Source organism: Neoarius graeffei, chromosome 6 (assembly GCF_027579695.1).
Source record: "Neoarius graeffei isolate fNeoGra1 chromosome 6, fNeoGra1.pri, whole genome shotgun sequence".
NCBI classification, from domain to species: Eukaryota; Metazoa; Chordata; class Actinopteri; order Siluriformes; family Ariidae; genus Neoarius; species Neoarius graeffei.
Window position 1 is genome coordinate 55,645,858 of NC_083574.1, and position 26,944 is coordinate 55,672,801.

Below are 26,944 nucleotides of genomic sequence, written 5' to 3' on the forward strand. Positions count from 1 at the left end.
GATCCTGAAGGTCCCGGAGACGTTATGTCTGGGCTTTCAGTTTCTTCCCCGCGGCCGGTCCGCTTCAACCACTTCAGCATTTTTGTTCTGGCAAGAGTCGGCGCAGCGTGTGCGGTAGCAATTCCATTCCAAGTCCATATAATGCGGACTCTGGCTGAAGATTCTAGAACAGAATGCGCTGCTCTGTAGCCTACGGATGCAGGTGCATCGAAAGTGTAGCTACTATGTATTTTTCGCTGTTAACGTTTTAAAATTAAAATCGACAAATTAGGTGAATGTCTACGTATGTGTTACGGCTTTGTAAATAATATTAATGTAGAACTTTTTTTTCTAGATCTATTTTTTTCCATTGTCCCGGGATTGTCCCAGATATGATAATTTTGTGTCCCGATGACATTTTTTATGGTCCCCGGGACATCGGGACACCGTTAGTTTCGAGCGCTGCACGCTAACCACTAGGTCAACTCGTGGTATGCATCTAAGTGACCATGTTTTCCGATATTTCACTCTGGTTTAAACCGGTTTAAAATGCTTTTGATTTACTTGCGGGGGGTTTTTTTTTGTGGGTGTGTCTATCAAATAAAGAACATTACACAGTTGTGTGAAGATATGAAGTTCATCTTGTGTTGAAAAATATTTTCACTCGTGAATATGTTCACCACTCAGAGATAAACTTCATATCTTCACGCAGCCGACCGTGTAATATCCTCTCTCTCATATATAAATAACTGCGCTAGAGTGAACATTGGTTGTAGTGCACAACTAGTGTGGCTACTGCAATAGAGATATTATATATATTTTTGGTGCAGTGTTTGGCTCGGTCACCTCAGGTTCTGTGTGGATCATTTTAAAATATTTTCTTGCGCAAGTCTTACATACTGGTGTAACCGTATTTACTAGGCTTCTGATGTGATGTCTATTCCCCCCCCCCCCCCCCCACTTGTGATTTACTATCTTTAAAAAAAAAATTGCAATAAACTATTTCATTGTCCAGAACTGAGCCTAAAAAGGTGGGAAAACCATTTTTTACCATAATTTCAGAAAAGTACGGAGGCACAGTGATATTAGTTGTGAAATTGGGAACTGGTAGCGACAGTCTACTCTGAAAACTCAGCTGAAAGGAGCTGATTCTGCAGCAGTAAACATAAGAGGATGTTTTTATACACTCCTTTTACAAATCAGTTGTTATGTATACATGGCTGACATTTTTGCTTTTCTGCTGCTCAAAGTGTTTGCTCATGTATGAGTGCGGACCAGCGTTGTGCCAAATTTCGACGCCCCTCCTTCTGTGCGTTACGCAGTATACATACCGATGCTGCACGTTTCATAGACGTTTCTGTTATTTCTGTTTGATAGGACAGATGAATATCAAACAGAAGCTCCAGTTAATATGCAACATCGAAATGCTTAATCTGAGCATGACATGCGTGCCTGCAAGGGGACTTGGAGTCTGCCTAGGAGTCAGAATTCCACAAAAAAAAGGCGTATTTACCTACTTTCTAATTATCATCACCATTAATGTTACTTGTACTTTGTTAGATTTGCCAGTTTTTTGTAGGCCTATTTAATTCTCATTATTTTGATGAAAAGCAGGACTTTCTGGATGTCAGTTGATATTGGAGTGTTCGCACATCTGTGCAAATCAATCCAGATGTGTGAATACTCCAGTTGTTTTGATTGGCTCACCTCCTCTTTTATTGGAGAGAAAAAAAAACCTCTCTTGGCATATTTTTGTGTGGCATTGCAGGGCTTGACGGTGGTCTGACTGTCCGGGACAACCAAATGTTTGGTCTGGACAAGTTAAATCTGCATCTGCCTGTCCGAAGAGACGAGTTAAATATTTGGTAAAAATCACCATTTTAATAGTAATTATTCAAAAGTTACATCAATAAAGTTCCAACAAAACTAGTTCAGTCACCTCGGTGATCCAGCCATGGTATTGTTTCACTTGGCTTCCCTGGAGTCACACAGCAGGTGCGTGTGTAAAAATGAGATTTTATTGATCCCATTATCTATTCTGGTACGTTATGGATTATCGGTCCAATTCATTATTGATTCCCTTATCGGTTCCTGATCCGTTTTCTGTGGGGAATAAAAGTAGGCCTCCACAGGTTTTCAGCGTTAGTGCAGCTCTTATACTCTTGCTGAGTCTGGACACAGTGTAGAATGTTTGCCTAATAATATTTGAACATGTTAAAATAAATTAGTGCTCCTTTCCGTGCAAGGATCTCATCTCATTATCTCTAGCCGCTTTATCCTTCTACAGGGTCGCAGGCAAGCTGGAGCCTATCCCAGCTGACTACGGGCGAAAGGCGGGGTACACCCTGGACAAGTCGCCAGGTCATCACAGGGCTGACACATCGACACAGACAACCATTCACACTCACATTCACACCTACGGTCAATTTAGAGTCACCAGTTAACCTAACCTGCATGCCTTTGGACTGTGGGGGAAACCGGAGCACCCGGAGGAAACCCACGCGGACACGGGGAGAACATGCAAACTCCACACAGAAAGGCCCTCACCGGCCACGGGGCTCGAACCCAGGACCTTCTTGCTGTGAGGCGACAGCGCTAACCACTACACCACTGTGCCGCCTCCGTGCAAGGATATAACTTGGAAAACAAATATAAAATTGACAAACAATTAATCATTCAAAAAATAGATCTGAATACCTAGTATCATTTTGAATAAATTACTGCTTCTTCCTCTCCACCATGACTCCTCCTTCAGATTAGGACTCAACCCAAATTTCTGATTATTGGGATGTTCATTCGTTGGGTAGGTATTCGCTTTTCAATTTTGGGTTTCAGATTTTCGTTTTTTTTTTTTGTTCTGCTTCGTTTTGCTCTTTGTAGGCTGTTAATAAAGGTGAACTGCAAAATACATTTTGTCAGCAGTCAGCATATTCTTCAGCTATATTTATAGTTTTTTAATTGCACTGTTATGTGGAAATGTATACCATCTCAGCTTGGGCGTCTCACATCCCTAACACGATACCGTAGAATAAACCGAAAGACACGTGTCGCAGCGCTATACCATCTGTCTCAGCCGAGCCCTTTCACACCTGCCTTTGGTGCTGTCCGCTTGTGATCCGATCACCCAGGTTGATCCAGTTATCGGTAATTGACCGTTACCGCTAAATTTGACATTTGAAACAGGACAGATTCGTCATTTCACAAATTTCAGTAGTTAACGTTACTGCATTTCACAGCTTTTTTTCCACTATACTTTAAAGTTGCCTTTAAGAGTTCCAGGGTGGCCGCGGGTCCTTAAAAAGTCTTAAATTTAATTTTCCTAAAATAAGGCCATTAAAAAGTCTTAAATTGTCTTAAATTTCAAACGCTGTGGTCTTAAATTTTCAATCTTAAATTTATGGAGGGGGCGGCACGGTGGTGTAGTGGTTAGCGCTGTCGCCTCACAGCAAGAAGGTCCGGGTTCGAGCCCCGTGGCCGGCGAGGGCCTTTCTGTGCGGAGTTTGCATGTTCTCCCCGTGTCCGCGTGGGTTTCCTCCGGGTGCTCCGGTTTCCCCCACAGTCCAAAGACATGCAGGTTAGGTTAACTGGTGACTCTAAATTGACCGTAGGTGTGAATGTGAGTGTGAATGGTTGTCTGTGTCTATGTGTCAGCCCTGTGATGACCTGGCGACTTGTCCAGGGTGTACCCCGCCTTTCGCCCGTAGTCAGCTGGGATAGGCTCCAGCTTGCCTGCGACCCTGTAGAACAGGATAAAGCGGCTAGAGATAATGAGGTGAGGTGAAATTTATGGAGATTTTACTCAGTCATATCGTTAAAATGTGGTACACTTTTTGGATGGGGAAAAAGTTTAATTGTTTGTGATGCTCACAATTATACCGCGCAGGCTCCGAATCCACCGGTTGCTAGACACACGCGTGCTTGACAACCACTCAGTGCCTGATCTGTTGATGGAGGGTAGTCCGAGCCACAATGGGTAAATGTACATTTAATGATGACTGGCTGCAAGATGCAAAATACTCGTGGTGGCTGAAAGCTGTACCCAAAGATGCCAACGAGGCATACTGTGTAGCATGCTGTAAGACTTTTAAGTTGGGCACAATGGGGATAAGAGTGGTGGACTCTCATATGAAGAGCGCCAAGCACGTTGCTTTTGCTAAAGGCCGCGAGCATCAGCCTCAAATATCCGACTTCAGCGCTGCCACCACTAACGGTCGTGGAGAAGAGGGTAGATCTGCGAGGCTACCGTCGTCCGACATTCGAACAATGATTGTACTGTACAATGAGTAAGAGTGTTGTCTTGTTTATGTAAGAGAATATTGTGTGTGTGTGTGTGAGAGAGAGAATATATTCTATTGCGTGCATGTGAGAGAATAGTATTGTTTGTGTGGGTATCGTTCCAAGTGTTTTAAGAAGTGCAAGTGAGCGTACCTTTCAAGTGAGTGAGCCGAAGTTTCAGGTGCACGTGCATTCACATTGTTTAACTGTTGTTTTCTGCATTGTTGTTTGACCAAAGATGGAATTGAACAATTCTTCTTACAATGTGGCTCCCCAAGCAGAGAAAATAATTTAAAAAACCTGTTGCATTGGATTCTGTGTGTGTGACTTCATTCACATTTTCACATTGTTACACTGGATTCAAACGTTGTGACTGCATTCTGATCGTCACATAGTTACAAGTTTATCCGATCCTTATATTGTGTTCTGAGTGTGTGAATGTCTGTCAAGGAAAAGAAATGAAGTACTTCTACTAGAATAGTGTTTTCTGGTGAATGTTTACAAGAGCAGTAAGTTACATTAAATTATATAGTTTTTTTTTTTTTCAAAAGAGTACGTTTTTGCATGACTTTAGATTTGGTCTTAATTTTTTTTGGAACATGGTATGAAAGTCTTAAAAAGTCTGACATTTAACTTGGACAAACCTGTAGACACCTTGAGTTCACTCTTTCGTCCGCCCTTTAAGATTACGCGGGCAGCTTGTGGGTGTTAGTCTAATGCCGCTTTTCCACTACCAACGCGGCTGAGCCGTGCCGTGCTGAGTTGGGCTGAGTCGAGCTGAGCGGGGCTGTTGGAGTTGCATTTCGACTACAACCGCGCTGAACCGTGCTGGCTGGAAGTGGGTGGACACATTGAGTGGAGTTAGCGAAAGTGGGTGGACGTCACGTGATGTCGTTAGGCGGCGCAAACAGTGACATGAGTGACCTTTTAAGCGGTAGTCTCACGACCCGGATAGTAAACAACAAACATGGAGGACATGGAGTCGTTAGTGTTGCTGGTCTTGGTGCTGTGGCTTGTTGTCACCGACAACGCCAACAGATACTGGCAAGAGCGTATAGATGAGGCGAGGCGCATAAGGCTTCATAATTCTCGTAATTCTTCCGGGTTTATGGTGTTTACAGATCCCAGCGTGCTCGCGGGGCGTGTGTGGGCATGTGAGGACACTCCTCCTCACCAATCAGTGCACAGGGGAGTGTCTCCTCACGCCCCTAGCCCCACTCGGCTCGGTTTGGCTCGCTTCAGCCCCACTCCAAAACCGTGTGAGTTTTGGGTGCTGAGCAGGGCTGAAGCAAGCTGAGTCGTGCTGCTCTTAGATAGTCAAAACGCGAGCCGTGTCGGGCTGAAGCGAGCTGAAAAAGGGTAGTGGAAAAGGGTCATAACAGTAACAGTGAAGAGCTCTCCCTCTGACCAGTGACCATGACACACAGCTTCCGGTTATCTAGCTGCACTTGGGACGCTGTGGATTCAGTAACTGCTCAACGCACTAGTGACATGAGAAACAAGGTTCTGAGTGAGATATGGTGATATTTTGCTTTTTGGACGAGTGATAGTGGAGAGGTGGAGTCCCCTTTTACAGCTGTGTTCAAACAGTGCCTCGGGTCATGTAGAGGGAGGAGGCAATACAGCTAACCTGATGAAACATCTGATTCACAGACACCCCAATTTATACAGAGAATTCCAGGAATGGAAGGTGCACATGATTGAATAAATAAATAAATAGAAAATTGTCTAAATGGTGGGTACTGAACTTTGTCCATGGTTAACTTATTCACAATATTTCCTGTCCTGAATCTTGCTAACAGACTCGCCCGCTTATAAGTTTAGCCGGCCGAAAGTTACACGGTGATACCTGGCAGCCAGCCGCTGTGATGATGGCTCTAAAGGCCAATTTATGCTGACAACGCAGTCCTCGCAGATGGCGTCTGCGTAGCCCCCCCCCCTTCGCAGACGCTCTGCGCGCACCTCCCAAAAATTGTGACCACCGCAGACAGTCTTGCAGACAGCGTCACAGACAAGAGGGCTCTGATTGGTCCACTCTACAGCCGCTGTACACGCACTTCCGCTTCCCTACTTTCCCGGTTTGGTTTGTTTTCACGACCGCCATTTTTAAAAACACGAGCGAAGATGGAGCAGCACGAAGAGCGGTTGATCGAGGAAGTGAGGAAGTACGTACATCTATACGACTCCAGTTCTAGTCATTATAAGTAACCGGAGGATAAACACTCCACTAACCACACCCACCAACTACTCCTAGCGATTTCGCGACTTCGCGCCCCCTTGCGTTGTGGCGGTGAATAACATCGCGCACGCCTATTACTCCCCGCTCAACGATAAATTACAACTGTCTTCGAAAAGCCATCTGCGAAAGCCTTGTCGCAAGAGCATGCAGAGGCCCTAAGGTTGCCATTTTTCTTCTTAGGCTGCGTCCACATTAATGCACTTTAGTTTTAAAACGCGTCACTTTTGCTACGTTTACGCCTGGCACCCGCACTGCTCTGGAGTGTTCAATCCCCTAAAACGAAAACTTTTTTTAAATGGAGGTTCCTGACCTCATTTTAGATCGAAAACTACGGTAGTGTTTTAGTGGAGACGGGCAAAAGTGGAATTTTTTTTTGAAATGATGACCCAGACACCCATGTTCTCTTCCTGACTGGGTCTCATCAGTCACAGCGTATCCTTCCCTGATTCGTCACGCTCCTATCATGTAACCCTTTCCCGGAAGAATATAAAAGGGATGAGCTGTGATGTGAATGGTCATGTGATGTGTTTTTAGGCGTGTTGTTATGGACAGGGATCATTTTCATTTTAGAACTAATGTGGACGAAGCCTTGGAGTCAACTTTTTTTAATGAATTCACTAATGAAAGAATAATGAGACTATAGAAATAACCTTAGTCAGATGTTTGTAAAATTAGTCGACTGATAAATCCTCCTTTTCCCACCTGTCATTCACAGACAGACAAGCAGGAAGTCAGTGTTTTCACTCGTTTAATGCAGTGTTGAAGCAATACAACCTTTGTTTTATTGTTTATTTTTTTCATCAGTTTGCACAATTTTGTTTTGTTTGTTTATTGCATTGGTACCAAACTAGTGCCTTCACTGTTCTACTGTGCCAGGTCCTGTACTGAACAAAGCCAACCCAGAACACATGTTAATGCCGGGGTGAACGGGGCCTCAGAGACACCAAGTATGCTGACAACTGCATTTTCAACAGTGGTTCATTTGAACTATACTACCTGCCTTATAGACCCCTTTCACTGACGTCACCCGAAACCGGAAGTAAACAGACCCTGCGCCATTTTGGAAGACCAACAAACTCGTGATTAGGGGGAAATAACAGCAGCGGTTTGTGAACCCACGAGAATAAAGTGGAGTGGCAAACGACTTAAACAAACAAATCTGAGCTGTTTTATTTATGATTTATTGGCCCAACAGTAGACTTGAAAGAAACCTGTGTGAGACTTGGCAAAAAACTGTGGATATAATGGATAAGTCTGTGCATGATCTGCGGACACTTTGAGGTAAGCAAACGCAAGAAATTCAGATTTAAAACAGGCTAAATTGGCCCCAAGTTGAAAACTGTATGAGGAGCAAGCCTCCCAGACTTCTACAATTTAATAATAATAATTTAGGATGGTTTGGGGCTTGCTCTCCCTCCTATTATATAAATAAAGCATAGTTGTTGTGTAGGCATATATCATAAATACATATATGTATAATTTGGATAAATTAACCTAAATTATGGATACCTTAATAGTAACAAAAAGTATTAATTTTTCAACTGAAAAGATATATATTATTAAAAGATAAATATCAACAAGATTACCTTGGCCGTAACTATGTGTAGGTTATTCTTAACAACAGCTGTAATATCACGACCCAAGCCACTAACAACAATTGTAAGCCTGTAGGCCTTTGTAGGCCTTCAAGTCATCAGCAGTGTAGGCACTGGGTGTAAACAGCAAATAGTTTACAATGTCTGGGTAGCAAACAGATGGCAGAATTGGTGTCAGGTCCTCCTTATGTTTCCATTCTCCCTTGCCCCGAGTCTTATCATATGGGTCAAACCCATCAATCACAGCCAGTTTCTCCACATACCGTGCCCTTTCTGCAGCTGGTAATGTACTCACATAACCAGAATTATCATCCATCGTGTCACTTTACTCCCGCTCGTACTTTGTTTTATATTGTGAGTGCATGTACTTGGTCTTCCAATATGGCGCCTAAAAAAATCTCGCGGCGCGGTGACGTCGTGCGGTAGCCCTCTGTAGTTCTGCTAATTATTATTCAGGCTTGTAGTACTTGAGTCTGACTCGTGCCCTGATTTTAAAAACTCGTGACTTGGACTCAGATTTTTTCTTTATTTTTTGTAACATACCATAATAATTTATTAGCTATTTATATCTACGTTAATTTTTGTACTCATTTCGTGCAAGATTGTCACACCTGCGCGCCTTGGCGCGTCCATCAGAGAGACTCTCGGGTGCGCTCTGGACAGCGCGTGCACCAAGCAGGCTCTCATGCTGTAAACAGCTCGTACCTGCACAGGACTTGGCGCGCTTTTATAAAAACTGTGAAAACACACTCACTTTGCAAAGTGTTGAGTTGTGTTGCTGACGCATTACCGAGCCTTATTTCCTTGTTTGGTTTCCTGATCCCTGTTTCTCGTCTTTGATTCTGCCGAGTCTACGATAACCTGTTTGTGCCTCGCTCGACCTATCGCCTGTTTTACAATTTTGTCTGCCAGTCCAGATTGTTTACCTGTCTTGACTTGTATTAATAAACACACCTGCGCTTACATCCGTCTCCCAACCATCTCTGACAGGATACTTGGCGCTCCCTGACAGAGAACGCACATTCACCTGTTCATACGTCATGTTTAGGAACAAACTAATGTTAATGGCGCTGAAACAGCCGCCGTCAAATGGTACGGTTGGAGTTTTGGACTCGAGCACTGGGGACTCGAGACTGGACTCGAACTCGAGGTTTAGTGACTGGACTACAGCACTCTTATTATTAATGATGACGATAAAATCGTGTGCTAATTGCGTATTATATTGCATTCTACATGTGGTGCTATCTTTGCTGCACCTGAAGAATGGGGAGAGGTACATTGGTGAAGGTGCAAACTAACATTTTTAAAATGCAGCGTTTGGATGTTTAACTTGTGTTTTAACAGCAGCACACCAAAAGGCGTCCAGCATTCAGACTTCTTTAGGCGCGGTTATATTTCCGCGGATGTGGCTGTGTGCAGTACGGATGTGCGTGCTGATTCCGGGGCAGGTCAGTGTCCTCCAGCACTGGCGGCTCAGACGTGTACGGCTGTACAACTCCAATAAAGCTGCTCGCAATCATTTTTCAGGTCATACTGGTATTTGACGGTTGAGGGAGGCTGCACCTTTCCCATGATTTGGGTGTGGTTTAAGCACCTTCAGTGGACACGCCCCCAGTGTCTCAGAGCTGAGAGTCCTGCTTATTTTTTCATGATTTTGAAACCTAATTTTATATACGAAATTTTTGCTGATTCAGATTTAGCTGTGTGGTTAATAATGCGTTTTTTTTTGTTGTGGTGTGACAAATTCAGAACACGTACAGTATTGTTTTACACTGACTTTTAATTGGTAATTAAATCTTTGTTTATTCAGACGTGCTTAACCCACAAGAAACATCATGTGCACTTTTTGTCACGAATGGACATAAAGCCTTCCTGATTTAGCCTGGCCAGTACAGGGATTGCTTGTTACTGTTTGGTTTTGAAACTATTTTGCCTAGTTAATACCTGTAAAACCTTTGGGACCAAGTTATTCTGTCACTCAGAACATGTTGCATCAGAAAAGCATTAATGGACCATTGAGTGAAATGTACACAGTATGTTCCAAAAGAACCTTGAGGTCAAGTATGCATGTTACTGCTGGCTTGTTTTCTTCTAGAAAGGAAACTAACTTATGAAAAATAACATCCCCTTAGAGGTGCTTCCTCCTGTGTAATTGTTTGTCAGGCTGTTTCAGTATGTCAGAACGTTGTGACTCACTGTAACCACAAAAAAAAAAACCCTGGGCCAAATAAAGAAGTTTTAAATCGGGAACCGAATGTGTAAAGTCTGTAAACAAGTCCTACGTGCTCAGAATGTGGAGTGATCTGGATTTCTGCATGAATAGATTGTAAATATTGATGTTCAAAAGCCATGATGATTATCATCTGAATCAATAATAGAAAATAACCAGTGGAAGGAGAAGGCGAACCGCCTGTGTTCATTCGCTTGAGTAGGAACTAGATATCGGTAGTTAACTAATCTGGATGATTCGTAGAGCTGCTTTTCAGTCCTTTTGATGTCTTTATCCATCCATTTCGGTTAATTGGGTGGCATGGTGGTGTAGTGGTTAGCACCGTCACCTCACAGCAAGAAGGTTCTGGGTTCAAGCCCAGCGGTCGACGGGGGCCTTTCTGTGTGGAGTTTGCATGTTCTCCCTGTGCCTGTGTGGGTCCCCCCACCCCCCCACACACACACACACACAGTCCAAAGACGTGCGGTTAGGTTAACATGGGGCAGCCATGGCTTGAAGGTTGGGCTGAAGTGCCCTTGAGCAAGGCACCTAACCCCCAACTGCTCCCTGAGTTCTGTAGTATAGCTGCCCACTGCTGTGGACACATATATATATATATATATATATATATATATATATATATATATATATATATATATATATATAATACACACACACACACACACACACACACGTGTGTATGTGCATATGTGTGTGCTCATTGCTGACTTGTGTGTTCACTGCTTCAGAGTGGTTAAATACAGAGGTTATATTTCACTCTGTGCTCGAGTGCATGTGTGACAAATAGAGCTGGGTGATAAATCGATTTTATCAATTAATTCGTATTTACAGTTAAGGACGATGTGTGTTTTTTTTTTTTTATGAAAATCGGTTTTCTCTCGGTTTTAACTTCTGCCACTGACGCTCCCCTCTGCTCATGTGCAAAACGGATCGGGCAGCAGGGACGGATCAGGCACTGACACTATCGCCCTCCTCCCGCACGCTTGCCATAGACACACACAAACAACATGGCAGTGATTGGGGGAAAGCTGCAACTTGTGCCCCAGAAAGGAGTAACTTCCTCCGTGATCAGGAATTGGTTCGGGTTTGCTGCGTCGGACGCAGACCAAGCAACTCCTCGTTGTAAGGTGTGTTTGAAAACGGTTGCTTCCAAAGGAAGCAGCACGACGGATTTATTCCAACACCTTAAACAGAAGCATGCAGTGGAGCGGGAGAAGTGCTGCTCCAGCGGAATGAAAACAGCCAGAGCACTAGCACACCATCCAAAGTAAAGCAAGCAACTGTCCCGGACACGTTTTTGAACTGTGTGCCTGATGATAAGAACGGGGCGCGGTGGAAGGCAATCACAGATGCTATCGCGATGTTTATTGCAAAAGACATGGTGCCCATACATACTGTATGGTGGGAAAGTTGGGATTTCTTTCCCTATTTTGTCAGCTTTATCGAAAAGGACACAATTTTATTTAATATATATATATATATATTTTTTTTTTTTTGAAGGGGCATTTATTTATTTTAAGTTTGAGGGTGCATTGTGTCAGTGCCAGTTTGAAACTAAGCTACCGTAAAATACCAAATAATAGCCGAGTTCCAATTAACCGCCGAGTTCCCTTTCACGGCCGGGTGTACGCGTGTGTTGTGACAAATAAAGGCCGGTTCTGAATACTCGCCGGGGTCTAAAAAAAAAAAGCTTCCAAACGTTCTATCTAGAATCTTGAGGCCCAGCACTTTTCTGGTTTTCTGGTGTTTAAACGATTTTGCATTGCATAGTTTTCTACCGAAACAATATGAATGAATGAATGAATGAATGAAATTATTTCTATAATACTGTTTACAACATTTTGTTACGTGATAATAAACATGCCATTTCAATGTTATAATCTTGGTCTACCGTAATATTTCTTGAGGAATGCAACTCCGTAACTTTTGACAGATGTCTTAGCCACCCCTTTGGGTATACCCAACGAAAGCCAGCGTGTGTGGTGACATTGAGGACTGCGGGTTTCCAAGGTTGGACTGCTGCTTCTGTTAAACGACCTAAATTGCCGAATGCATGCGTCAAAGCACACACTGAGTTTTATTAAAGACCTTATACCATTTCACTTGCCCTTACCCATTCGGATCTGGAAGACGCTTTACAAAAAAGGTGAGAGCGTTCTAACATGCATTTCAGTCTGCTCGCGGCCAATCTAATCCAAGGGGCCTTTTCAACAAGTAATCTGTCGTGCAAGTTGGGCAGAAGCACGCGTCAGGCAGGCAACATGTAGGCCTACAAGTCAGTAACCTATTCAACTAACTTTCATCCGAACTTTAAGTTTTCTACGGGGTCGAGCCACCGTACCAACTCACTCGGGGAATAGGCTCATATCGGCCAAATAGGGAGACGTCTTGGAGAGAAACGTGAGAATGCAAGATGACAGTATGTAGCCACTGCAGGTCACTTATTTTTCAGCATAAGAAAAAACCCTTTGGTTTGACACTTCGCACCCTAATTATGTTGCTTCAACGTCGCGCCCTCCATGCAATTTCAGATTGACAGACATCGCGAAGCGCAAAGGGTGGAGGCTGCATGGGTGAGGGTGATAGCAAGTGACCATAACTTTGCAGAGTAATTAAATCACAGTGCTGCGCACAGACAATGGTGTGGTTTCTTGATTATTTTGTAAAGCATGCGCTTAACTAGTCATTAACAGGAAAAGGTGTGTGATTTATCCTTTATCCACCCCGACTGTGCCATGCGAAGATGCATTCTGCGTCTTCAAAATTCCCCGAAGTCGGCACCGTGCTATCTGTAATCTAACTCTAAACAAACTGTAAGTTATACTGGTTAAAAGTAGGCCTATCTGAGAATGATTTTTTCCCCATTCTGAGGTAGATTTTGGGGAAGGTGTTTGTGAAGAAGGAATTAATCGCCTGTTCCAAATAGCTGCCTAGTCTCTAATACGCGCCGGGTCTCTTACGTGATTGAGACAAATAATCGCCCGGGCTATTATTTGGTATTTTACGGTATGTTGGAGAACGCTTTCTAAAAGTTACTGTATGTTCTCACTGTTTACAATGGCATGATCTGCCATCTCATCTACAAGCTTGTTTTTTGGCTTCTTTTTGGTTTCTGGTTGCACTTTAACTCCAAAGGGAAAACAAAATAAAGGTAAAACTTGATTTGAACCATTTCTTTGTCATCTGTAGTTTGATTTTTAGTAGGTGGAAAAAATTGATGAAAATCGAAAATCGGATTTTTTTGTGAAAAAATCGGATTTTTTTGTGAAAAAATCGAAGATTTTTTTTTTTTTTTTAGGCCATATCGCCCAGCTCTAGTGACAAATAAAGGCGTCTTCTTCTTCTTCTTCTTCTAATGCATGTTTTTTGGATTTATATTGTTTAAATGGCCAGTGTCATGTCTTCTCAATGGGACTGGGGTCAGGACAGGATGATGTCTTCTGAGTTGTAGATCCCGGATGCCACCCTGTTAACCTGGTGTATGATTTTCGATAAAATCTGGAATTCATTTGTCCTTTAGTGGTTGCAGGTCCTCAGGCATCAATGCAGCACTACACCAGAGGTGTCAACATTTATGGTTTAGCCAGAGCATTTCTAATGTTTGACCTGCTGCTAAAGCAATCCAGGAGACCCCTGAAAACTACACGACTGTGTTTCCAGCCAAACCAGTGGATAAATAAAATTCACCTGGTGGAAAGGCTAATGCACTTGAAGGGAATGAGCATCGAACACAAAATATATTCATTTCAGGTAGCGATTATGTTCACATCACACCAACGTTCCAAAAACATGTAAAATGTCATACAGTAACATCAACTGTTCAGACTGTTGAATCGGACAGTTCAGACCCATCCGGCAGGAACTTTTGGTGCTTCCGTTTTAAATGTTCATGCATCATTGATGTGCTGCTATGAAAGGCATCACTTCTTTGCACGTGCTATGCTGGACCGTGCTTGTAGACTTTTGACTGGAGCTTAAACGCCTCTCTTCGTCGATGCCGTCGTTCAGAGCTTGTGTGTGTGATGTGTGATTTCATCCATGGTGGTGTAGGAGAGAAGAGAGCCTGGCGTACCCTTGTGTTTTCTCTCGATCACGCATTTAAGGGTCAGGAATCTGCTTTAGTTCATGTCTTTCTGCGTTTGATTTGACTGTTCCGCTTGGCTTCTTGTTCTATGTCACGTCTTTTGAAAACAAAACTGCCTCAGAAGCTTTACTCAGTCATTCCTGCTTTCTTCTCTAACACTCACTCCATTCACAAGTGTTTTTTTTTTTTTTATGTTACATTGGAGATGCTGCTGTCAATAACTATCCAATCTGACATGCATACAGTTCTGATCAGCAGAGAACAGGACTAGCAAAACTGTTGCTTTTAGTTATGATCAAATCGTAGATGTTAAGAGATGTAAAAAAAAATTTTTTTTAATCTACTGTGCATAAGGGGAAGCCATGGCCTAATGGTTAGAGAAACAGCTTTGGGACCAAAAGGTTGCTGGTTCGATTCTCTGGATCAGCAAGATTGGCTTAAGTGCCCTTGAGCAAGGCACCTAACCCCCAACCGCTCCGGCAAGAGTGGTGGCGTACCTTGTGTCTGATTAGCCAGAGAAAAACTGATGATGCGATTATCAGTTCGGGCATTGAACCCGACCAACTGAACTGTGGGTGGATTGATTGATTGATTGATTGATTGATTGCTTTATTCCGAACAGTAAAGAAGATATAAAAACAAACAAAAAATAATTAAAACATTGTCATAAACAGAATAGCGTAGCCACAAGGCAATAACATAATAATGTTTGGAAAGGATTAGGAAGAAGTAAATAACTTATCAAATCCTAACCCTCTATACCACCGTTAATCAAACGTCACTTTCCACCATAATAAACTATATATTAAATATTTAATAGATAAATGCTGATTGACGTGTTTTTTTTTTTTCCTCTAATCACAGTGAAGAAACATATTTTTGATTTTGTGTCTACATGCACCCACACACACCAGTGTTGTAGTCGAGTCACTAAACCTCGAGTCCCCAGTATTCGTCATTTAAAGAAAATTTCAAGTCAAGTCCGAGAACAAGACTCCGACCGAACCGTTTGACGGTGGCCGTTGCTGCCTTTATGTGAAAGCATCTCTGCTACGGTGTTGGACTACCGTTACTGCTCGACTGCCCCATTTTAGTTAACAGGCTACAGATTTAAAAAAAAAAACTTGTTCATCGCTCAGCAAGCCCCGCCCACTATCAACAGGGCAAATCACATGAGAGAGGATTCACACTCGCTAGTTCATCAGTCAGCAAGCAAGCTCCACTATGAGCACAGCGTGTCACTTCCTTCTCTGGGTGGAGTCTTGCCAAATGACTATTGAAGTTCAAGGTTGTCCCCGTCGTCTCCTCGATAGTTCTTCTACATATGGAACACACAGCAGTGCAACCCCCCCACCCCTACCCCACTGCACGGGAAGTCTGTATAAGCAAAGCAGACAATCCTAGGGGCTTCTCTCCAGGCATTTTAGCTCCATTAACGTTAGTTTGTTCCTGAACGTGATGTATGAACAGGTGAATGTGCGTTCTCTTTGTCAGGGAGTGTGACGTATTCTGTCAGAGATGGTTAGGAGACGGATGTAAGTGCAGAAAGTGTGTTTTATTAATACAAGTGAAGACGGTAAACAATCCAGAATGGCAAGCAAAATCGTAAAACAGTGAAACAGCCAATAGGTCGAGTGAGACACAAACAGGCTATAATAGACGAGAAACAAGAAAACAAACGAGGAAGGAAATACGGCTCGGTAATGTGTCAGCAACGCAGCTCGATACTTCGCAAGGTAAGTGTTTTTTCAGTTTTTATATAGGTGTGCTGGTTGTGCCTTAATTCTGTGTAGGTGCAAGTTGTGCACGGAGCGTGCCTGAGAGTCTATCTGATGCACACGCCAAGGCACGCAGGTGTAACACTTTTTTGTATGAAATTAGTATCTTATGCCAAATTATTTATGGCATGTTACAAAAAATAAAGAGAAAATCCAAGTCCTCGTCTCCAGTTTACAAATCCGAATGCAGTCAACGTACGAGTCCAAGTCACGAGTCCTTAAAATTAGGGCACAAGTCAGACTTGAGTCCGAGTCTTGGACTCGAGTACTGTAAGCCTGATTATACATACATACACACACTAGGGATGTCCGTTTTAAATTTTTTTTCATCACCGATAGTCGAGACTCCTTAATTGATGGTTAACCGAGAAGAAAATATAGGCATATTTAGAATGGATGCGTAACCATGACACCAGTGCAAAAAATGCTTGAGAAATTAGAAGTGCTTTTATTTATTATTTTTCAAGTGCAAACAATTCATAACTTGTGTGAATAATTAGCAAGACATTGCCAGACTTTGCAGATTAACAAAAGAGCAATTCCAGCGTTATGGACGTGACACTTGAACTCAAAATGGCAACAAATGACCCAGTGCATGTTTTATTGTCTCCCAGTATTTAAACAGGTGTTGCATATTTTAAGGCTGTACCATACTGGAGAAGTGATAGAACAAGAACAATTCCCATAGTACATCTAGGGCATGCCAGAAAATGCCAATAAAAGATGCGTTATGGATGTGACAGAAAAAGTATCACTTTTCTTGGGTGACTGTACATTTTTATCAAACTCTGAAATTGTAAACCTAATGTCGAAATGGAGAGATCCATTTGATAGAGGGGTCCAAGGTGAATATTAAAAAAATCTTTGTTTAAAATATTTTGTATTTCATGCAGAGTTTCGGAAGGAAAAGTCAGCGTTATGGATGTGACGAAATTCCGTTATGGATGTGACGCGTCTGAAATAGACATGGCATATGTTTAGAAAATCAGCAATTTAACCACCATAGCCCTTTGAAAAACTCTCTAAATATCAGCTAAAACTATCAAAGTTCTTCAATAATATTTAGGATGGCTATTGTTTTGCTGTTTTGTGGATTTTAGCATACATTTCTGTGGCTTGTGGCAATAATATAGAATTGTACATGATCAAAGTTGATTTTAGCTTGGGTTTTACATTATAAGAAAGAAAGACTGACAGTGACATATTAGGTTGGTTACAAATTGGTTCAACTTATTCACATCTGTAAAATACAGGCCTAGGTGATATCTCTGGGAGTGGTTTTGATGTATTACATGTTGCTTTATTTTTGCATGGTGAGGTTGACATTTACATGGAATTGCCCAAAACAAACGTTTAATCCCGCTTCACCGGCAGCCTACGTCTCTTGTGTAGGGAAAATATTGTAAAACTCAGGCCTAGTAAAATGAACAGCAAGTGGGCACACTTTCTAACGTATAAACGCGGCGAGTACTGTAACGAAAACCAGCTCTGCTATTGGGTATGTGTAATTTTAATTAATGATCAACAGCCAACGTTGGCTTTGCCCTCCATGTCAGCCGGGAGAAACCGTGATTCCCAGCGGTCTGACGAGGTAACTCGGAGGATTTGTTTAATGGTGGAGAAAGACATTTTGCCGATTATATCATTGCCCATTCTGCTATATTCTGCTCAACATAGCTTATGTATAAAATCGTCGTCCTTTCAGTCGAAATGGTCCCAAACACCACTACTTTTTGGCTCGTTTCATTTCACTCAGACTGCAGATATGGCTAAAGCCTATAGGCACCTGTATTGGTTGCCTGTGTCGATACGTCTCCATGAGTTGATATGCTGTAACATTAGGCCCTCTGTCTCATTTCTGTTACCCTCTATACATTGTGTGTGTGTTTACCACAGTACAAATTGTATTGGTGTTTTTTTTTTTAATTAACCATTTAACTGATCTTAATCGATTAAAACTCTTATTGGTTATCGGTTAAACGGTGAATATTGAACATCCCTAACACGAACGTTTTTACTGGGAAATACACCACTCATATATTTTTCACACGCTCTATATCTGGGACATGGAGAACCAAAACCATGACCTAAATCTCTGTATGTCATTTCGTGAGGAAATCGATAAATAGTTTTGATAAATTTGGGTACTTCTTTTTTGTTTGTGAATGTGTCTGTCTATATAATAAAAAGAAAACCACACATGTAATGTTCTTGATATTATATGGACATATCTATATGTCCATATGAGCTGATGCGAAAATCCAATAACAAAACTTTTCTGCTGTGGATGCGCACAATCATTTCTTTGTCCGCTGGGAAAGAGAGAAGACGAGGCTAATCCAGTGCTAGGTTTAAGCACTAAATAAATAAACTAAAGACTCATTGAACACCCGAAAGGCTACCAAAACTTCATTATATATTCTTCACACATATTTACAAGAGAAAAACATACAAACGGACATTGAAAAACTGGAAAAGAGACACGTCAGAGATGTAAAACTTCTGTGCTAGCTAGTGACTGTGACAGTTTGTAAAGAAACATGGCCGCCAGGTTTGCTTCATTAAAAGCGGAAGATTTTGAGAGAATTTTGGCTGCCAGGCCGCGCCATTGTGTGTAGCTGTCGAGGTTGATTTTTAAAAGTAACTAAGTAAATTACACAGGGAAAATAATAATGTTTGGCTTGACTGCGCTGGCGTTGGCCTTCGCTAACACTACGCTAGCTGGAAGGTAACTGGACTGCCGTGCTAACTGCACCAAGTCACGGGTAAGCTAGCGATGGCCTTTGAGAAGGGTATGTACGTATGTATAATAATACATATTTGTTCAATATCATGCTAGCTGAATGGAATATATCTGATAGACCATGAAAAAACCAGCCAATATTATTTCAATGTCACTCAGGTCTGCGTATGAAAAATGCAAGTTTTTCAACACAAAGATAAACTTCATGCCTTCAAGCCAACATGTGATCTTTCTTTTTATTATATAGACACATTCACAAACAAAAAGTACTCAAATTTATCAAAACAATTCATCGATTTCCTCACGAGTGAAGATAATGTATTACTTCGTGTCCAGGATGTAGTTCGTGTGAAAAATACGAGTGGTGTATTTCCCACTAAAACACTCGTGTCTGTGTAATGAAAGAGGAATAAGCCACCTAGGAACTCTGGCCCCATCACACCTTTTCATTTATTTAATAACAGCAAGCATGTGAAGTTTTATTCCTGATATTTTACCAATTTTCAAGCCTAGTCCTGGAGTACCTGTACGCGGGCTCCATTCTAGTGGTACGCCAAAGAATCACTTAATTAAATATAAATAAAATTTTAAAAATAAAATAAAACGTGAAATACTATCCATAATATCCGAATGGGGGCAGCACGGTGGTGTAGTGGTTAGCGCTGTCGCCTCACAGCAAGAAGGTCCGGGTTCGAGTCCCGTGGCCGGCGAGGGCCTTTCTGTGTGGAGTTTGCATGTTCTCCCCGTGTCCGCGTGGGTTTCCTCCGGGTGCTCCAGTTTCCCCCACAGTCCAAAGACATGCAGGTTAGGTTAACTGGTGACTCTAAATTGACCGTAGGTGTGAATGGTTGTCTGTGTCTATGTGTCAGCCCTGTGATGACCTGGCGACTTGTCCAGGGTGTACCCCGCCTTTCGCCCGTAGTCAGCTGGGATAGGCTCCAGCTTGCCTGCGACCCTGTAGAAGGATAAAGTGGCTACAGATAATGAGATGATGAGATATCCGAATGGATGAAAATATCTCATCAACCGATGACAAGAAAATGAAAGGAGATACAAATTAAGTTAATAATTTTAAAAAGTTTGCAAGTGCTTCTGGGTAGCCATACGTAGCGTACGTACGCATTCCTGCCGGTTCCGCTGACAGACGGTTATCCACCATTGGTAGACTCGGCTGTGATGGGAAAAGGTGGAGGTGGCTTTGCTAATTATGACGAGTACGACAAAATTACTGTCGTGGCTTAAATCCGCGAATGGGAGCGTGGATCAGGAGAGAGGGAGAACTGAAGAGGACGTGCGTGAGCCGAGTGTGGATACTAACGACAGTGGCAAAAAACACCCCAGAACTGATAGCAAACAGCAGAAACCAGTGAGGAGGAAGTATGACGAAAAATACATAAAACTGGGATTCATTTGGAGCGGGACAGGAGCTGCCCAGGCCGCAGTGTGTTGTACGCGGGGACGTTCTGAGCAATGAGTCCATGAAACCATCGCATCTCAAACGGCATCTTACAACCAAACACACAGCACTAAAGGACAAACCACTGGATTTTTTTTTTTTTTTTTACGAAAACGTGATGAACTGAAGCAGTCCAAGTCCACCATTCTGTCCTATGGTACACCCGTAGCCAAAGCACAGGAAGCTTCATATCGTGCCAGCCTCCTGATCGCCAGAGCCGGTAAGCCGCACACAATCGGGGAACTGCTGTGTTTGCCATTAGCCAAAGAGATGACACGCATCATGTGTGGAGAGAAAGCTGCCAGAGAGTTAAACTTGGTGCCGCTTTCAAATGACACCGTGTCAAGGAGAATAAACGACATGGCTGACGATGTTAAAAAGACGCTGATTGAGCGCATTAAGAACAGTAGATATTTTACCATACAGCTTGATGAGACTACAGATGTTGCAGATTTGGCCAATTTATTTGATTCATTATTTAAGTACAGTGTTTTATTTTCCTATATTTAAACACAGTGTTACTGTTCAAAGTACTGTGTGTAATGTTACAGTGGCCAACAGTATTAAATATACTTGTTAAATAAAACCTCCGCCTTGTTTTTAATGAATACTTAGGCCGACTACGCTACTGTATTTTAATGTTGGTCATTATGGTGGTACTTGGAGAGCCAAGTATTTTCTGAGGTGGTACTTGGTGAAAAAAGTTTGAGAACCACTGGTCTAGCACATTTTATTATTATTTTTAGTGCTCACGTCAACTCAGGAAGGGATGCTAATTAGTTGAAAATATAAAATACTGAATAGAGTATACAGAATAATTTAATTTTAACCAAAAACGGATCCATTTCAAGCTTGATTCGTTTCTGCTACTTTAACTTCATTACATGAAGAGCCAACTTGCTCCTCGGGGCCTGAAAAGAGTTCTGTTGTCGGAGCATGTGCATGACACAATCTTGTGGGCAGTAAAGACCGTAACAAAGGATCAGATCTCGCTGTAATATCACAGCAGCTCTGGTGAGAGCATGCACTCGTATTTTGAACAACAAAGGTGCACTACTAGGCGTGTTGGCAGCTTTTCTGACTCCGAAACAAGCGAAAACTGCAAATTCAACAGCGCGCCGTTTTAAAGTGAGGAGACGAGAATCGGACACACTGACGTTAACGTTCCCTCATTAAAAGTTAATGTTATATTACCAGTAATTCGTAATTATAACTTGATAACGTTTGAGGTTGTCTGTCTGCTGTCTTCCATGGATAACAATAAGACTGTGTTTGGACTTGTTCACTGCAGTGGATACTGTAAACAGCGTCATGTCCTCAATACTTCGTGTCTCGGATGCAGCCAGATGACAAGACAGCCCAGAGTGCATGTGTGCGAGTTTGTGCGCATACAGCGGGGGAAGGGAGGGGGGCTGATAAGACGTGAGAGACGGTTTGCAACTATAACAGGGCAACTACACTATATTTATAAGCAACTTTACTGTATTTTTGGCGAATGTTCTCTTTGTTGCTCATTGTCATGTTCTCTGCGAAAGGTGTGTGTGTGTGGGGAAATGAGTGCATGTGTGTGAATATTGCATGAGCAGGCTGCTGCAGCACAGTTTCATTTCCTTTACAACTAGACGTTACTAATTTTTAGGATAATAAACATTTGAAGAATGAGTAACAAAGAATGTTTTGGAATCTAGATATGTTTTCTCATAATGGATAAATGACTCATGCAGTTAACCATCTGAGGGCATTTTCTGGCACTCTAGTGATTTTGGTATGCTCTGATTTTGTCAGTTTCAACAAATCTTAGTATTTTCAAACTCATATGACCTTGTATTCAGCACAAGTTCGGCTACCATAGATAGATAGACAGACAGACTTTATTTCGGTGTCACTCCACAACACGCAATAAAAATGCAATACAGAGGTATACAAATATAAAATTCGGTCAAATTACCCCCCTCCCTTTGACAAAAATAAAAAGTGTTAGGGACCACTCAAAAAGAGCTGAGACACCAACTAAAAAAGTCATTAAAAAAATTATATAAAGACGTACAATATGGTACCAAGGAAACAAAGCACAAACAGTTGTTTTATAAATTGGAACTCGTAAAAAACAGTCTTCTATTTAGAATAAGGTAGCAGGCTTTGGCGCATTCGTTGATGCAATATTTACCAGATAAAATTACACACAATTTATTTGTATCATTAAAATTAACAATATGCTTAGATAGTGCATGAAATAATTCATCACGAATGTCCACATAGATGTCACAGTGTAAAAGAACATGGGCTTCTGATTCAATGGAGCCATGATTACATACTGTACAATAACGTCTGTCCATTGGGTGCTTTGTATATCTACCAGTTTCTATTGCTAAAGGAGCAACTCCACATCTGAATTTAGCAAAGGCACTTCGACGCGGTCTTGATAATATATTTTGTACATAGGGCTCTGTCTCAAATGTATCCTTAAAAAGACGGTAAGTACGAAGTTTGTTACCCTCTGGTTTATTTATTAACTGTAACCATGATTCCTCGTCATACATACCTACCATATGTATGATATGATTTGTACTTAAAAAAAAAAAAACCCGATGAATGAAGATGATGTAAAAAGCAGTTTTAGAACTGTGTTGGAATGTGTGTAAAAACATTGCCCATTGTGACGAACTGTTTTGGTCACTTGTGGTGATTCTGTTCAGTCTTAGGAATGGATCAAGCACAAAACCTACATCTGCTCCATTGATTTGGACAATTAACTGGCTGTCAAAAAAATGTATGTCCTATTGTTTTGGGATAAAGGGTTGGCAGTGGGAGGGGTAAAAAAAAAAAATCCGTTCCATTCAATGAAAAGAGTGAACAGCCCTCTCACTGCCAACTCTTAATCCCATCAGGTCAAGTCCCAATGGGTAAGGTCATGTTTTTGTTTTTTTGTTTTTTTCACACATTCCAACACAGTTCTAAAACTGCTTTTTACAACAGCTTCATTTATCTGGTATTTTGACTTTATTTTGGTATTTGACTCTGTTCAGTGTGTCTTGAAATTAACTCTTGTAATATTTTACTCAGTTTAGAGCCAAAACCAACTCTGTTACACAATTACTCTAATTTTGCTCCCACCCCAACTCCAAATTTTACTCTCTCAACTCAAAGTACAGCGAAATTAACTATTTCTGAGGAAAATGCTTTTAATTCTGGAAAAATTGCTCAGTAATTTTTCCTGTGTATGCGCACACATCAGCCGATCTGCTCATAATAAATAGAAGAAATATTTACGCTTCCTCAAGTTGATCTTCGGCTGGATTGACCTTGAAATAAAAAAAAAAAAAGGCACCGCTCATCATCAGTGTCGCAATTCTCAAGATTGAATTAAATCGCTGTCCTGAATCATCCGAAGCGCATAAAATACGTGTGCCATCTTGCAACAAGTTTTACCTCCAGACAGCCTAACTATGCTTGAAAGATTTTGTCCTGTTTGCGGTGGGCGTTGTAAGTGGGCGCTCAGCGCTCCGATTCAGGTGTGACTGAGTAAGGTGACATGTTTTATGGTTCATCCAATTTAGGTAATTTTAAAATATATCGCATTTGGTGGTGGGCACATATGAAAGTGTAGAGTATAAAGTTTCTGTCTGTTTATCATGCTTGTATGGTTTAAAAACTCGCAAAGATATTCGTGTAAATACATGACCTACTCATTGTAAACCTGCCGAGCTTCACCAGTGTAGCTCTTGACCCCAGAGGGTTAAATTACCTGGCTGCAATTTCAGAGCGTGGGAAGCCCAGCAGGTATTCTACACACAGTGTACAACAACTTCTTTTTACACTACGGATTTATTTGGGGTTTGAAAGTGCAGTATTAAACGATTTGCCCATTTGTCTGTTTCTAAATCCAGAGAGAAGCTGCAAAGGAACGGTGTATCAGCTTGTGCAAATAATCGTGTGCCTCAGATCATATATTCAACCTGTACAATATGCATGTTTTTAAATATTGTCACTATCAACGTGTTCCCTTTTTAAATCTTTGAAGTTTTTTTTTTCCCTTTCTCTCCTCCCCCTCTCCCCTTACTTGCGCTACGTTCACACTGCAAGGCTTAATGCTCAATTCCGATTTTTTTGTGAAATCCGATTTTTTTGTGAGGTCGTTCACATTAACAAATATATGCGACTTGTATGTGATCCTCAGTATGAACGAAAAGCGACCTAAAAGTGTTCCGCATGCGCATTGCAGGATACGACGACGTCACACGCAGTGAGCATGGCCAGTGTTTACGGAAGTAAAACCGCCCAGTTGCGGTATGACCCATCCAATCTAGCTTGAATAGCTGCATCCCCCCAAATGGAAATCAGCTCCCTAACCTCTGCGTCCTTCCATTGAGAAGATTCAGAACCTTCACAGCCCGAAGCGTCCCTCGCATTGATGTCATGCGCAGGGGCGCAGATACGTTTTTTGAACTGGGGGAGGGACAAAAAACTGGGGGGGACAAAGCTGCCAGCAAACCAACCCCAACCCCGATATGCCTGTCAGACTTGTTGTTAGTAACCATAGCAACCAAGCTCGAGCTCGCAACCTGTGCAGTCTGCGCAGCTCAACCAACCGAATATCAGTCTTTGTTTTGTTTTATGTGAGTTGTTGCAACTATGTATACACTGCCGTGCACCTCAATAAACCGAATGGTAATTAGTCTTTTGATTTTTCCGTGAGGTTTGCCTTATGCAAAGAAAGACAGCATAGACGTTTTTTCCTCCCTATAAGTGGGGGGGACCGAACGAGGTGAATTTAAATCTGGGGGGGACGAGTCCCCCCCTCTATCTGCGCCCGTGATTATGCGCCATGTTGTTGTAACTTTTTTTGAGAGACCCGCCGCCTACTTCAGTGCAGAATAGTGACGTTTGTGGCTTGTTGATGACGTGTAAGTCGGATGAATGCGACCTGGCAGTTCAGACTGAAGTCGCATATGAAAAGAGCGGATAGGAATCGAAATTAGGACCACATATCCAAACGGCCTGGGTCGGATTTGAAAAAATCGGATCTGTGTCGTTCATATTGTCAATAAAAGATCGGATACAGGTCACATATGGGCGAAAAGATCGGATTTGAGTCACTTCAGCCTGCAGTGTGAACGTAGCCTTATTTAATTTCTGGTTGTTGAACAGGACTGTTTGTGTGTCCTGCAGGAGTGGCATCAAAATATCATCTAAAAGTTGTGTGATTCAGTAAAGGAAAGGCAGGCTTAAATGTTGTGGTTACGGTTGCGTGACGTAATATGTGTTATTTACCAGCTGGGAGGTCCGTATGGTGAAATACTGTGACCGAGGTCTTGAAAGTACTGAGCGAGGCCCTCTGGGCCGAGGTCAGTATTCAAGGCCGAGGTCACGGTATTTCACCATACGGACCGACCTTAAGCTTGTAAATAATAATTTTTTTCTTTGCCAAATTCTAACAGAAAGCGAGAGCGCCTGAAAGGGAAAACCGAGCCGAGCCGCCATTTTGAATCCTCATTCACGGCTGTAATGCAGATTGCTTCCTCCTCGGTATACAAGTGCACTTCCATGGTAGGAAAAAAGAAACTACATTTTGCCGCCTATGTAGTCCCCTATTTATACAAAATTGAGTCATTCAGGATTCAGCCATGTTTTTGCTCGGCATTAGTAACAGAGGTTTGTAGCTTTCTCCTGAAATGTTTTCTTTTATTTCTTCTTCCTCAGGGTAGTAAAACTCACTTTCGCTGTGAAGACTGTCATTATTTCTATCCATGCTGTAAAATTAATGCTATTCTCCTGAGAACTGCGAAAATAAATGTTGACAAAAATTGCTACTATGTTTGTTGTTGTGAATGAGCGAGTCGCCAGAGGTCCGTAACTGGGGTCCGTATATTAGGATACAGACCCGCTCGCCAGCCAATCGGAGCGCAGGATTTGATGGAAACCCGGCCGCGAAAAAAAATTATTTACAATATTTTATGTAATACAGCATTGTATCTATGAGGGACGGGCATTTCAAGCAAAATTATGATTCAGTAATCAATTGGAACTATTCGACCATTCTTCATAGATCAGTGATGTTTTTGACATTTAACAGTTCAAATTAAAAACTCTTCGTCCTTGGCGTCTAAGGTCTATGTACCTTTCTACCACAAATAGCTTCCTGCTTCTCTTTCACCTTCTCCTCCAAAATATTTCTGATTGCACAGCAACTTTGTTTGCTTTTGTAGAATGGTATAAACGTAGTCTGGTTAACACCAGACCATATCACAAGTGAAATATGGTCTGGAATCCGCCTACTGAATTTTTCGTAGGGGAGGTGTGGTTTACGATTGTCAACGGCCGTTCATTGGACGTTGCGAATGTCTATCATTTGGCGTATACGTAGCCCATGGCCAATCATGGCAGTTGTACCCGGTGACGTAGTTAGAGCGACGAAGAGGCGAAGAAAGACTGAAACGCCAAACACTGTTCTTTTTTTAAAACAAACTTTCGCTCTAAACTATTCAGAACAGTGTCTAAAGCTTGATCGAAAGTTTGGTTCGTATCGCTCGCCGCCGTGTTAAATGTGATCCGTAAACAGTCCCAA

At 42.0% G+C, this 26,944-nt stretch overlaps 1 protein-coding gene across 3 annotated transcripts in view; it reads left to right on the forward strand.

Annotated features, from left to right (window-relative positions):
* The window catches only part of pias1b (protein inhibitor of activated STAT, 1b), a 97,064-nt gene that overhangs the window by 18,097 nt on the left and 52,023 nt on the right, over window positions 1-26,944 (forward strand). Inside the window, exon 1 of one of the 3 annotated variants that reach the window (XM_060923889.1) lies at window positions 13,729-16,138. The exons of 1 other annotated variant lie outside the window; for it this stretch is intronic. In XM_060923889.1, coding sequence (XP_060779872.1) covers window positions 16,106-16,138 — 33 coding nt within the window. In that variant the 5' untranslated portion in view covers window positions 13,729-16,105. Of the gene's footprint in view, window positions 1-13,728; window positions 16,139-26,944 lie in introns of those variants that run through there. One more of the 3 variants, XM_060923887.1, reaches the window with a different exon arrangement.